The sequence below is a fragment of the Leopardus geoffroyi genome, chromosome C1 (assembly GCF_018350155.1).
Source record: "Leopardus geoffroyi isolate Oge1 chromosome C1, O.geoffroyi_Oge1_pat1.0, whole genome shotgun sequence".
NCBI lineage: Eukaryota > Metazoa > Chordata > Mammalia > Carnivora > Felidae > Leopardus > Leopardus geoffroyi.
The window spans coordinates 71094184-71109154 of NC_059328.1; the positions used below are offsets into that span (position 1 = coordinate 71094184).

General features: G+C 40.5%; 2 protein-coding genes across 6 annotated transcripts in view; one reads left to right on the forward strand and one right to left on the reverse strand.

Annotated features, from left to right (window-relative positions):
* Positions 1-13024, forward strand: part of DNASE2B (deoxyribonuclease 2 beta) — a 76191-nt gene extending 63167 nt beyond the window's left edge. For 3 of the 5 annotated variants that reach the window (XM_045478064.1, XM_045478065.1, XM_045478063.1), the window contains 5 exons: positions 627-804; positions 4156-4237; positions 7008-7169; positions 8694-8891; positions 12545-13024. In XM_045478064.1, the coding sequence (XP_045334020.1) occupies positions 739-804; positions 4156-4237; positions 7008-7169; positions 8694-8891; positions 12545-12885 (849 nt within the window). In that variant the 5' untranslated portion in view covers positions 627-738 and the 3' untranslated portion in view covers positions 12886-13024. Of the gene's footprint in view, positions 1-626; positions 805-4155; positions 4238-5389; positions 5540-7007; positions 7170-7312; positions 7442-8693; positions 8892-12544 lie in introns of those variants that run through there. The other 2 variants (XM_045478066.1, XM_045478067.1) reach the window with 2 other exon arrangements.
* The window catches only part of LOC123598138 (uricase), an 81350-nt gene that overhangs the window by 35397 nt on the left and 30982 nt on the right, over positions 1-14971 (reverse strand). The gene's annotated exons all lie outside the window — the stretch shown is intronic.

Below are 14971 nucleotides of genomic sequence, written 5' to 3' on the forward strand. Positions count from 1 at the left end.
TGCCATACAGGCCCAACCGCCTCCCCTCCCTGTGAGATACGCAAAGAAGATATACAAGGAGATAATAGTAAGGACAACAAAATGCTTGCTTAATGAGCTGGTCTTGGCCCTGAATCCTCAATGCAGAGCGGTCTGAAAAACTGAGCTAAAGAACGTGGCCTAGGCCAGAGACTCAAGGGAGCCTCTGTCTACTCTGAAAGCCAAACCCAAATCTCGGACCCAGCCAGCCAACTGCAAAGAGATGAGCGTGCCAAGCACTTGGGGCAGAAGAGAAAAACATATCCAAGGCCTTTCCAGTCCAGGCCTGGGCTTCGTTCTCTCCCCAGTGCAGCCATATGGCATGTGGAAACAAAAGAGAGCCACTGTCAACCTACATGGGCTTCCACAACAGGGACCCTACCCACCCTAAGCCAGTTGATGTCTTAGGACACATCCAGTCAGAGTCACATTCCTTTCTGGGAAGGAGAAAAATAAAGGCGAGAAAAGAGACAGAAATCCTGAGCAAATCCCTTTCCTTAGACTTAGGGAACATAAGTAAAATGATATAGTTAGACGCTTAATACAGTGGCTGTCACCAGAGAAGCTGTCAATAAGTGTTAGTAATTCATAATTATTTCCTTTGTTAGGTTTGCCTTTTATAAGTTACCTAAAAGGCAAGACAAGGAAAGCAGACAGACGGGGTTAGAGTACCTATACCTAGACTCTACAACCAGAAGCTGGAGGAGGAGTAAGCAACTAATGAATACCACCAACAGTGTGTTGGGAAGGACATTACAACAGCTATATGAAGCATATGCCTCCGAGGTATGTTACAGTTTATCATTCATCTGAATCACATAAAATGCATAAACAGAATCTAAAGCTTCCAAAAGATTCTGACTTTGAACCTACCTACCCCCTAATCCTAGCAACTTGAAGTAAGCTAGCACACAATCTGAATCAATCTTAGACCTTCAGGAATATGTCATCAGACTCTACAGCGACACCAGATTATGGGCACATTCAGCACTATATCCCATAGCATCACCGGGTAAGGTGTGAACTACCTACGTATGGAAGCCTTCTGGCTGCCAAACTCTGCCAATTCACTCCGTTCTTGCTGTCTTAGACCTCTAATAGAAATAGCAAGAAGCCCTCTCCCATTATAATGCAATACAGATCAGCAATTAATACACCACGAAGTATGGGTTACTTATGCCATGGTGGTGATGAGTGCTGGGGGCCAAAACGAAGGGTTCCACCTGGTCTTCCTTTTCATTTATCATTTTCCAAGTAGTAGGTTGAGAGCTAGGGCTGTAGTTCGATGCCCTAGAACTCACTTGCCTGAGTGGAGATTAAACCTGCTATCTGGACTTGATCAGGCGATGCGCTAACCAGCCAAAGAGGCATAGGTAAGTAGGCCTGCTGGCTCAATGTGGGCAGTCTCCCAATGTTCCAGGCACCATCTGCCGTTCAGTGGCAAGATACTGCTTCCCAACCAGGGGTGACAAGGAAAATCATACAATGATATTCAGTTACACACATATATGCCTTCCTAACAATCACTGAGAGAGAGGTAAATGTGTAAAATGACTCAGCACTTACGGTATGCTAGGCCTTTATATATGTCAATTAATTGAATTCCAACAATAATGTGTTAGATCCTAGCGCTGCGGCACATGCATATCTGAGTATTTACTCAAAATGTGCAGAGAGCTGTCACTGTGTGCACTAATACTCATGTTTTTATTCGTCTGCCACGAAGACCAGCCTTCAGAGCCAAATTACAAAGTAAAAATGTATTTTAAAAGTGTTTGAGTACATGTGATGGACCAAGCCCTGTTGTAGGTGCTTTTAAAAATTATTTAAACCCAGCAGCAACCCTGCTTTCAATTAATAGATTATTATGTAAAGTCCAAACTGCCTGCAGCTGCTTCTGTTTTCCAAGTTTGGGGATGGAGGCTGGGAGCATAACCCATTAGTGAGAAAATAAACACTTCTGTTGTTCCCTTCCCCACCGGGGAGAGAAAGGAAAGAGCAACATTGTAGAGCCTCTGTCTTTTACCTTAGTTGGGACAGATGGTTCTTACTTTGGCGGAATATAATAATGATCTTTGGAGACACAAAAGTGGCCCCAGAGCCTAGGAGGGCAAGAGAGCTAAAATGCTCTGCAAAAATAAAAAAGAGTGGATGAAAGCTAGGATTGAAAAAGTATAAGAAACCCAGAGAGAGACTAGAGGCAAGGCCAGGTGGTGATGTAAAACCATTCAATGTTTTGTACCTTCAGTGAAATCTGATCACACGTAAGGCCTTCAGTGAGGGATTCTGGGAAGAAAATGACAGGGAAGGGGCTCATTTCCATGTCTGACTGGCATAGAGCCAAAAGAAGAGGAACAACAATAGTGGGGACACCTAAGTGAGATCGGGTGTTCTTTGGAAGCTGGGACTGTGTGCCAGAAGTGACAGTGAGAACATAGCTCCCCCACCTCCTGGTCTGGGATTCTATCAGAAAGCAGAATGCAAGATCACAGCAACTGGCTTTAAATCTCGAATGTCAAGATGACCTAGGCCAATACGTGGGTTACATTTGGAATTGTTTCCCTTCTTTTGCCTTTGTCAATAAGAACCTTCCATACACCTTCGTAGTAACGCTTATCAAACTATATTGTAGTTGCCTGTGCCTGCCTGTCTATATTCCCTGCTAGACTAGGGGCAGAGATTGTACTAGTCTTGTTCAACATCCAGTAGTCAAAATAGTACCCAGCTTATGTGTTCTAGAAACAAAGCTGTCCAGAAGGACATGCCTAGGCCTACCTATCCTTAAGTCCATGGTCTTTCCCCTTTATCAGAGAGCCTTTCTTCACTAGGGCTGCCTCCCATTTAACCTTAGCTAGCTGTTACACTCCTGGTTAGAATAATACATTTCGTCTATTATACAAATAAAGCTCCTCAAAGATTCTTCCCAAAGCCCCTTCGCATTGCACGCCAAAGGCACACAATGGCCTCATGACCACATTCAACGCCAGCTCATTGAACAACTGTCAGGGTCTTCCAGCAGAGAATATGAATGCCAACAATAGCTATAGTCAGTTGTGAAAATGAGGCTAAGAAAACAGCTTCTTTTCCTGGATATTTCTAAATATAATAGCCGAGAATGCTACACGGACTATACGATGCATTAAAAAAAAAAAAAAAAAAAAAGGTTTTAGATGACCTCAAATAATTAAGCAGTTGTAAACAACTCAATTATTGGCTTTTTTTTTCCCCCTGAGACAAAAAGAAGAGCCTTTTTTAAGGAGATGAGTTTTCCTTCCTTGCTTTTAATTATGTCCCTGAGATTTTTGTTAATATCAATATTATTGGCTTCAGTAAAAATCACTGCATCGTGACACAAACGAAAAGGAACCACACAGAATAAATACAAGCAAGCTTCCAAAACATGACAAAAGAGATACCATCAAAAGAATAGCTTCATTTTTACTCAGAGATTTGGCCAACTGTTTAGAAAATTTACTCATATTTTGCCTTACCAGAGGCAATCCAATATCACACATTCAATTTCACTACTTTTTCCAAGCAGGGAAATATCAAGCAAGAAAGGTGAAGTGACACTAAGAAATGAATTGAAGGGAAATCCTCCCCTGCAGGGAGGTAGTGGGAGCAGAGAATGAGGAATCCTGATTAAACACAAAACTATGACCAAGCTGTGAAGCACAACGTAGGCAGAGGAAAGCAGACCCTGACAGCCAGTTCTGCCATGGTGCCTATATCAGTGGAAAAAACCCAGGTGTAATCCTAGGCCGATTGTTCCTACACAAATATTTGTTCCTCAACAAATATTTAAGTACTCCTTTATTATACAGTGGTTGCCAAATGAGAAACGCAGGTCCAAAACAGCCAAGAGAAATAGGAATAGTACCTTCACATGCACATCATGATGCACAGGGCCTCTGTCACATAGGATGAAATCATGCACGGTTAAGAATGGACTTTCTGTTCCCTCCCTTGCCTGTCACAGAATTCAGTCTGATGGGGAAGCTGTCTATTAGGATAACGGATGATTTCTCATGTGTATTAATGAAAGCTCTGTATTGCAGACTGGGTAGCTGGTAGAAATGTTGCGAGCATTTATGAGCTTAAGATTTACATCATTATAACCCTAATGTGCTCCTGCAGAATAACAACACAGCCTATCTAATATACAATGATGCAGTCCCTACATCTGTGAATTACAGCAGAAAGTATGGACACACTAAAGGTATGACAAAGGCTCTTGGTTTGTCTTTTCTACTGGAAATCAACATTCTCTTAAATATTCTATCTTGAATATTCTTTTTTTTCCTCACTGAAAAGATAGCTTTCCTTTTTAATGGTTTATTCTGAGCTATCAAAATTCTTGATTTCTATATCACAGGTTATAATTATATAATTTCACTTGGAAATCTCCTTTTCACAAATTCCACTTTATTTCTTAACATAAAAATATATGCTCTATAGCAGAAATCCCAGAATTCTACTGGGAATACCAGCCAGTCTATATAGTGTTTGTGTGTGTGCACGCAGGCACGTGTGTGTGTATGTGTGTGTGTGTGTGTACACATTTCAGTTAAGTTCATTGAGGTATAATTTCCATAGAGTAAATTCACTCTTTTTAGTGTATAGTTCCTTTTGAAGTAAGTGTTTTTGAAAAGTACTTTTAATAAAAAAAAAAAAAAAGGAAAGTACTTTTAAATATATTTTTTATATTTTGGTAATTTTTGTTATATATAGTTAATATATTTTAAGAATTTTATTATAGTAATTTTTGGCATTTTTCTATAAACTATGTATATGTATTACTTAAAAATTCAAAATGCCAGTAACCAAAAAAAAATCTGTAATTTTAATACCCATTAGATAATCACATTAATCCTTTCTACTCACTTTTCCTATAATATGTATTTTAAAACATTTTTATGAAACTATTGTAATGATTATCTTCTACTGTTTTTCTTTTTTTTTAACGTTTTTTATTTATTTTTGAGACAGAGAGGGACAGAGCATGAATGGGGGAGGGGCAGAGAGAGAGGGAGACACAGAATCTGAAGCAGGCTCCAGGCTCTGAGCCATCAGCCCAGAGCCCAACGCGGGGCTCGAACTCACGGACCGCGAGATCGTGACCTGAGCCGAAGTCGGACGCTTAACCGACTGAGCCACCCAGGCGCCCCTGTTTTTCAACTTCATAGATCATGAATACTTTCCCATTGCAACAAATATTTTTCAGAAGACCCCAAAGTCGGGGCGCCTGGGTGGCTCAGTCGGTTAAGCGTCCGACTTCGGCTCAGGTCACGATCTCACAGTTCATGAGTTCCAGCCCCACATCAGGCTCCTCACTGACAGGAGGAGTTCCTCTTTCTCTCTCTCAGAATAAATAAATAAACTTAAAAAAGCAAAAAAAAAAAAAAAAAAAGAAGGTCCCAAACTCAAATGGCTTCAGAAGCAGGCAAGTGGATGTCAGCAAGCCAAGTGGACTAAACTAGCAGGAAACTGAAGAACCGGAGGGTGCATGCTTGGTGAAAAGGTACAGGTAGTGCTCAGGTTGCTTTGGAGGGATGCGATTTTTCAGGAGATGTTGAAAATTAGCATTTGTGGAAAATCTCCTCAATTTTTAAATGTTGGCAATGAACGCAAAGTTTTAAAAATATTCTCTGAGAATAATAATATGTATCTGCAGGATAGATTTGGCCAGTAGGCTGCCACTATTGCCACCTCCGATTAAGAACGTAATTTGTAATGGCTGTCAAATATCATGAGTAATGAAAGCTTTTTATTTAGCCGAGTTGCCCTCCTGATGGTCCTATTTGCTTGGAACACAGCAATTTTGGTAATACACCACATTCTCCAACCTCTCCTCTAACAACCGCCAACCACCATTCTCCCCCCACCCTGTTCGTTGCTAAAAGGGCTTGGGAAAAAGACCACAAAGGGAACGGGACCCCATGTCAAGTGCAGGAGTTCTCTTTGGCAACAGGTGCCCTGACATCCGGTGGCACTGGTACCAGGAGGTTAGGATTTCAGGCCAACAGTACATTCATCTGGGCAGAAGAGGGCCCCTGAAGGTCATCCAGCTCTGTTTGGCAACAGAACATTGGACATTTTCCACCTGGACACAGGGAATGAGAGACCAATAACGTGCTTTCTTCAAGTGTGTTTTTTGCAAAAGAAATAACTGGCAAGCATGTGGTTTCCACTCTAACAATAAGGTAAACATGAATAATTTCATATTTGCATGGTCATATGCAAACTGGAAAGTCTAGTCAGTGTACCAGAACTATCCCAATTTATTTATAAACACAGAAATAGTCACTGATGCCTGTTGGGTAGGATTCATTTTGCCATGTCACAAAATGAAAATCTTTCTGTTTTCTTCCTTTCCGTTTTCATGTCATTTTGCTCTAGAAATTTTCACTAAACACAATTAACTGGGCCATTTTGGCATGGCTTCTCTTTCATTCTCTCTGTCTCTGTTTTTTGGGCTTGTGGAGTTGATTACTCTTCTACACATAAGTGACCATCAGTGTCTTACAATGAACTATCGCAAGTACATTTCTTCATTTGATACTTTCTCTTTCAATTCTTTTTCAGCTGGCTTTTGAAAACAGCTTAGCTGCTTAGCAGTAAAGATAACTCATTATGTGAAGCTTACCAGGTGACTGTGTAGTTTAACAAGGTCAAATTCCAATTTAGCAAATTTGCATTCCACCAAAACAAATTCTTCTTGTGGTTTCAACACGAAATTCCTCTTAACTCTTCACAGGGTGGCTGTCCTGGCTCTCTTTTGTGGTGGCTTATTATCAGTAATGGGACAATGTGATGTGTGCCCAAGTTAGTTTTGAAATCTTTGAAAAGCAAGCATGATCTTTGTGATTATTAACAGAGTAAAATATTAGCCTGAAGTACAAATGGGCTTAAATGTTACAGCTTTGAACCCTATCTTTAAAAGGAGCTTTGTTTTTCTAATTTACCTATATTAATTGTATCTTTGGTAGGTTTACTGCTGTGGAACCGAGTGCAGGGATTTTGGCTGATTCATTCTATTCCCAGATTTCCTCCAGCTCCTGAAGAAGGCTATGATTATCCACCCACAGGGAGGAGACATGGACAATCTGGCATCTGCATAACTTTTAAGTACAACCAGTATGAAGCAATAGGTAACATTAGAGTATGTTAAAAAAAAAAAAAAGAGAGAGAGATAGCAGTGTTAAAGAAGGGATTTGGAAATGTATGAATAAATTTATTACTTCATCCGTTTCTCTATTCATTAACACTCTGTTACCTAGATTCTATTAGATTCTAACATGGGCGTTGCCATGGTGAGACCTTGAGCAGATTCACTTACTAGACCTTTGTTTCCTGATCCACCAAAGAAGTCTTTGAAATTGATCAGGGGTGGTATTTTCAAATGTCTAGCGTGGCCTGGCAGGTAACAAAAATGGGTGAAACAGGCAAGCAACGCTGCATGGGCAGTGGGGACAGAGACAAACAGGGATGTTGACTCTCCCCTCAAAAGCCTCAGCTCTGCAATGTGGCTCTGCAGAAAAGCAGACCTAATGGTTACAGATCTCCATACTTTTCAAGAGAAACTAGAAATCTAGGGTGGGAGGATGTGAGAGAGTTGGGAAGAGAATATGATCTCAATCTTATTTTAAAAAAATAATTGTGGGGCACCTGGGTGGCTCAGTCAGTTGAGCTTCTGACTCTTGATTTGGATCAAGAGTCTCACGATTTGTGGGATCAAGCCCCACATCAGGCTCTGCCCTGACAGTGTGGAGCCTGCTTGGGATTCTCTCCCCGCTCCCCCCACCCCTCTCCCGCTCACACACGGGTGCATGTGCTCTCTCTCTCTCTCTCAAAATATAATGAAGTAAATAAATGTGCTGACTACATGTTGCCTGTAGGCCACCAACCTGACAGCTCCAAGTCAGATGATCTTCCTTTAAGATCCCAAGCTGGAATGGCCAAAAATACTTGGATTTGGAAAACTATGGTGGGGGAGAAGGAGAAGTATGAACACTATTTTATCAGTCACTTTTTACTGAGGAGGCTGCTAAATTGTGGTAAAGAGTGATATATGAGGTTTAGAATATGTTTTTCATCAAATTTCCATCTTATGGCAAGGATTACTGAGGCTCTCACCCAAGTTAAGTCCTAGTTTAACTAATTGAGTTCCTGTAATGTTTATAGAGCTGAATAGCATAGAGATTAGCTGTGCATGCTGATGAGTTGATTATTCTTTAAGCTGGATGATCAATACATGGGAGGGCTCTACTTTTGTATATGTATGTATGCGAGAAAAAAACATATGGTCTCCAATGCCAGACTGCCTAGGTTTGAATATCAACTACAAGCTTTATAACCCTGCATCTGTGACAGAAATTCTCTATTAATTCATCTATATGAAGAGGATAATGACAAAATAACTTACTTAATAATATAATTGCTATTAGGATTGAGCTAGTACACCCATATAAAACTTGTGGAATAATGCCTGGAAAGTAGGAAGCGCTCAATAAGGGTTAGCTATTTTAACCAAAAGTGATTTGAAGGCTATTGGCTTAAAAAAGAAATACTTTTGTTTTTGTTTTTGTGGTTTTTAATTCACACAAGATCTATGGTATCAACAAGTATTTCCATCTGTATCCTAATTCTCAATTTTTCTTTGTTTCTCCATTCAGATTCTCAGCTCTTGGTCTGTAACCCAAACATTTATAGCTGTTCCATCCCAGCCATCTTTCACCAGGAGCTCGTTCATATGCCCCAGCTGTGCTCCAGATCCAGCTCATCAGAGATCCCTGACCGGCACCTCACTGCACTTCAGTCAGCCCGGGGCCAAAAATTCCTCCATTTTGCAAAGTCTGGTTCTTTTCTTGACGGTATGAAAGACCATGATCAAACAATATATAACTCTGCTGTTGGACTCACTTTGGATTGTATAGCAGAACTATTCTGATTATTTGGGGATGGAGAAGTAGGAGAGAAGGGAGGAAAAAGGAAGGAAAGGGAAAAGGGAAGTCAAATTAGTCCAAACATTCACCTGCTCTGCTTGAATAGCACAATTGCTGATCCACCCATGGAAATATCTCACAACCATCCAAGCCAGGAGTCAGTGAAAATTTGCAGTCCCCAGCCTCTGTTGGGCACAGGACCACAGTTGTCTCCTCCTTTTTTCCATTCCCTAAGCAGCTATTTTAAGCCTCTTTTACTCTCAAGTCCTTTATATTACGCTGCCTCCTCATTCTCAGCCTCTCTTTTTCCTTCATAGAGGGAACAGAGACCACCAGAGAGAAACCACCTCAAGAACACACTCCACCCAAAAAAGTATGGGGGTTCCTCAAACAATTAAAAATAGGAATATCATGTGATCCCATAATTCCATTACTGGGCCTTTTCCCAAAGAAAACAAAAACACTAATTCAGAAAGATATATGCAGACCTATGTTTATTGCAACATTATTTACAGAGGCTAAGATATGGAGGCAACCCAAGTGTTCATCAATAGATGAATGGATAAAGAAGATGTGGTGTGTATACACAATGGAATATTACTCAGCCCTAAAAAGAATGAGACTTTACCGTTTGTGACAACATGGAAGGACCTAGGGGGTATTATGCTAAGGGAAATAAGTCAGAGGAAGATAAAACCATAGATTTCACTCATATGTGGAATCTTAAAAACAAAACAAATGAACACACAAACGGAAGCAGAAACAGACCCGTAAATACACAGAACATACTGGTGGTTGCCAGAGGGGAGGGGATGGAGGGAATGGGCAAAATGGGCAAAAAGGAGTGGGAGGTACAGGCTTCCAGTTTGTGGAATGAATAAGTCATGGGATGAAAGGTACAGCAGAGGGAGCATAGTCAATGGTATTGTAATTGTGCTGTATGATGACCAGATGGTGGCTCCACTTGTGGTCAGCATAGCATGACATACGGAGGTGTCGAATCACCATGTTCTGTACCTGAAACTAATGTAACATTGTGTGCCAGTTATACTTGTATTTTTAAAAATGACTAAAAGGGGGCACCGGGGCGCCTCAGTTGGTTGAGCATCCAACTCTTGATTTCAGCTCAGGTCATGATCTCACGGATCCTATGAACCTTGTACCTATCAAGCTCTGCACTGATAGTGTAGAGCCTGCTTGGGATTCTCTCTCTCCCTCTCTTTTTGCCTCTCCCCGGCTTGCTCTAGTACTCTCTCTCTCTCTCTCTCTCAAAATAAATATTTTTAAACATGACTGGGGCACCTGGGTGGCTCAGTTGGTTAAGCCTCCAACTCTTGGTTTTGGCTCAAGTCATGATCTCACAGTTTGTGAGTTCAAGCCCCACATTGGGTTCCATGCTGACAGTGTAGAACCTGCTTGGGATTCTCTCTCTCCTTCTCTCTCTCTGCCCCTCCCCTGATCCCTCTCTCTCTCTCTCTCTCAAAACGTAAATTTAAAAACATTTTTTTCAGTGACTAAAAAGACCACACACACACACACACACACACACACACACACACCCTCAACAATCTTATCTGTTTTTATTCCTTTTCACGAGTTTCCCTTTATCCCAACAGAAGCAGTGCACCTCTTGTGCCTTGGAACCTATCCCAGTCTCAGAATACTTTGATTCAAACACTAGATCTCTTCTCCCTCTTCTACTTCAATTTTCCCACTCTATAAGCTCGGTCCCCTTAGCACACAAATATTCCTAAAAAATCTTCCCTCAATTCTAGATCCTCTATATCTCTGTTTTTTTCTTTTCTTCCAAATTTCTTTCTAAAAGTCTCTTCAGGGGGCACCTGGCTGGCTCAGTGGGTTAAGCATCCGAGTTCAGCTCAGGTCATGATCTTGTGGTTCACGGGTTTGAGCCCTGAGTCAAGCTCTGTGCTGAAGGCTCAGAGCCTGGGACCTGCTTCAGATTTCATGTCTCCCTCTCTCTCTGCCCCTCCCCCACTCATGCTCTGTCTCTCTTTCTCTCTCTCTCTCTCTCAAAAATAAATAAACATTAAAAAATAATTTTAAAGACTCTTCATGGGCTTTCACGTGCTCAATGCTCCTTCACTGTAGTCTTTGCATCTCTGTCTGTAGACACTTCAATCTCTCCCCAGTCACCAGTGACCCTCTTAGTTGACCTCACTGTCTTCCCTCCTTTCTTGCTACCTTCCTTCCTTTTATACTAGATAAAATTTACTGAATGCTTACCACTTGCCAAGCCCTGTATTAGGCACTAGAGATCCAAAAATCAACAGGACAGAAATAGCCTCTGCAGAATTTGGCACTGTTAAAACCCTTTCCTTCCTGAAACACTCTCCCTCCCTGATTTTTGGGAGTGTGCAGTCTCTTGGTCTTCTTCCCACTTCTCTTAAGTCTCTTTAACTAGGTCCTCCTCCTCTGCCTACTCCTTAGGTGACTGGGTTGCCACGTGGTCTTCCACTCTTCCTTATCTCATTCTATATACTCATTCTATGCAACTCCAATAAGTTTTCAGGCGATTCTCAAGACCTCTGGACTGACAGAGCCATCAGTATTCAATAGTGGGTGGGACATTGGTACCTGGGGGTGGTATAGCCATGCCAAATTCAACATGCCAAACTCATCATTATTGCCCACAAATCTATTCTTTTCTTATATTCTGCAGAGTCAACTGAGGACTCTAGATCCCTCCTTTTTCTTTACTGCTCTAGCAAGTCATCAAATTCAATCAGTTCTAGGTCCTTAGTAACACTCACATTCATCTTTTCCTCTCCAAACTTTATGCCACTGCCTTAGTCCATGCCTGTGTTTATTGTCACAATTATTGTGACAACCCTGTGTTTTCCCTATCTCCAATCTAATACACCTTTCTCAATTCATCCTGCACGTTGCCTCCCAACTGATATTTATGATCAAAAATCAGTTTCTACTATCAGCTTTCCACTAACATTTCTCTAAAAATTCTCCCATCGAGGGGCGCTTGGGTGGTTCAGTCTGTTGAGCATCTGACTTCGGCTCAGGTCACGATCCCATGATTCATGGGTTGGAGCCCCACATTGGTCTGTGTACTGATGGCTCGGAGCCTGGAGCCTGCTTCGGATTCTGTGTCTCCCTCTCTCTCTGCCGCTCCTCTGCTCACACTCTGTCTCTCTCTCAAAAATAAATAAACATTAATTTTTTTTTAATTCTCCGTTTGATTTCAGGAAAATCCAAACATTTTGGCATGATGTGCAAAGAGCCCTTGAAGCTGGCTCCTGGTTACTTCTCTAGCTTCATTCTGTCTAAAGATCTTTTCAAGACAAAAGCATATATTGCTCTCTTGTTTGTGTGGAACAGAAAACATTTTTAAACGCCAATATCACCTTAGTGATAAGAACTTTTATTTGCATAACACTTTAGCACTAACAAAATGTTCTCCCATCCACTATCTCAATTATGTTGTTATTATTGTGCTCGTGACATCCATATATCAGGGGTGAATGATGATTTCCATTGCTGAGGATATTTTCAGGGACTTATCTAAGTATAAATACTAACCTCACTATCTTTCTCCCTGTAAACCCTAGACATCTTTGCAGCCTGGATGGCTCAACGGTTGAAGTCGCATTTGCTAACAGAAACCTGGCAGCGAAAGAGACAAGAGCTTCCTTCAAACTGCTCCCTTCCTTACCATGTCTACAATGTCAAAGCGATTAAGATATCTGGACACTCTTATTTCAGTTCTTACCAGGATCATGCCAAATGGTGTGTTTCCCAAAAGAGGACCAAAAATCGCTGGACCTGCATTGGAGACCTAAATCGGAGCCCATACCAAGCCTTCAGAAATGGAGGATTCATTTGTACCCAGAATCAGCATATTTACCATGCATTTCAAGGATTGGTTTTGTATTATGAGAACTGTAACTAAACTTGGTGAAAGGACATATGTACCATTATTTTCAGCACTGACAATGGGTCTTCTTCCATTGGATCCATTCTTTATATACTAAAAGCCTGTGAGTATACTTACAGTCACAAATCATCAAATAAAATGCTTTTCTACCGTGGTCGCCATTTTATCTTCCATTAAGTGAAAATTTATCTACTTTGCAATTATATGCCGTAAGCATAAATCATTATACATAGCCAAGTGAGAATTGAAGAAACGGAAGAAAAAAATCTTCTTAACTGCTCATGGATTGACTGAACATCTCCTAGATTAACTTCATGTCCCTCACAAAGACTTCTCTGACTCTTCTACTCATCCCTTGTTGAAGAAAAAAAATCTCTCTCTGTACCTCATGCTACTCAGTCATATTCCTCTTAGAGTTCTTTCACTGGTTTATGGTTAAGTCTTATTTATTATTCTTGCAGTTGCTCCTTACTAATCATATAATCTTAGGATATTCACTTGAACTCTCTAAGCCTTGGTTTTTTCATCTATGAAACAATGTGTAGATATGTTTAAGCACCTAGCACAAAGCCTGGTGGGGTTGACACTTAAAAATACTGGTGGAATTTGAATATGAATCTCCCTCCCAAGTTAGAAAAGACAAGAGGAAGTTTAGAAATGAGTAATATTTTTCAAAAAAAAATTGTTAAGTCAGATTAGGAGAAAGAAGTAAAACAACCCACCAAATTGGGGTCAATAAAGAAGCTATAATCAAATCTAACAATCTTAATTCTAGTGTGTTTCATTTTGGGAGTTCTTATCCCTAAATATGACTATTATATAAATAAACAGCAATAAACTCATATTAAGAACTAACTGCTTAAGAAAATTTGAAATATAGTTCTCAATTTCAAGAAAATTGCAATTTAACAAAAGAAATCACAATAATTAAAGCCAACACTTATTAAGCATTTACTATGTAGTAAACGGTCAACCCACATCTTCTTATTTGATCTTCATAACCATGCTACATAGTAGGAATCATTATCCCCATTTTACTGACAAGGAAACTGAGGTCTACAAAGCTTCAGTAACTTACCCAACATTATAGAAGTTCTATCTGACCTCTAAGGCTTATATTCCAAGAGACAATAAATGAAAATGATGCAATATAGGATAATATATATATGATGTCTTAATACCACCAAAATTCATGGGACACGATGGCACTAGTTCAATGAAAAGCAGAGAAAAAGCTAAGTTTGTCTTCCCGTCAGAAGCAAAGATAAGCTGGGGCGCCTGGGTGGCGCAGTCGGTTAAGCGTCCGACTTCAGCCAGGTCACGATCTCGCGGTCCGGGAGTTCGAGCCCCGCGTCAGGCTCTGGGCTGATGGCTCGGAGCCTGGAGCCTGTTTCCGATTCTGTGTCTCCCTCTCTCTCTGCCCCTCCCCCGTTCATGCTCTGTCTCTCTCTGTCCCAAAAATAAATAAACGTTGAAAAAAAAAAAAATTAAAAAAAAAAAAAAAAAAGAAGAAGCAAAGATAAGCTAAAGAAAGGCCTGTTGAATACTAGCTGGCTAAATTACATGCTTGGATGTATGAAGAGATTTGAAAAATATGTTTTATTCTCACATAAAGTATCTGAGTATAAATAATTCCAATAAAATAGGATTAAAAGAGAAACTAAAAATATAAGATCCTGGGGTGCCTGGGTGGCTCCATCAGTTGAGCATCCGACTCTTGATCTCAGCTCAGGTCTTGATCTCAGGGTTGTGAGTTCAAGCCCCACTTTGGGCTCTGCTCTGGGCAGGAAGCCTACTTAAAACAAACAAACAAACAAAAAGTACAAGATCCTGACTTTAATGGTGAAAAGGGTCATATCTTAATCCAACAGCACAGATAGGAATTAATGAAAACGAAAAAAAGAAAGCAAAGGTCAATTGAATAAGAAATTCTATTGGACTGAAAATATACACTAAGGTATGAGCTTTCCCCAAAAGGTAAATCCAGTCCTTCTAGAAAAGTGGTTTTATCTCAAGCTCAAAAGAAGAATCTAAAGAAGAGGAGAATCAAAATCAGAATCTGTACAATAAAGAGTATAAGAATGTGACAGAGAGAAAACAA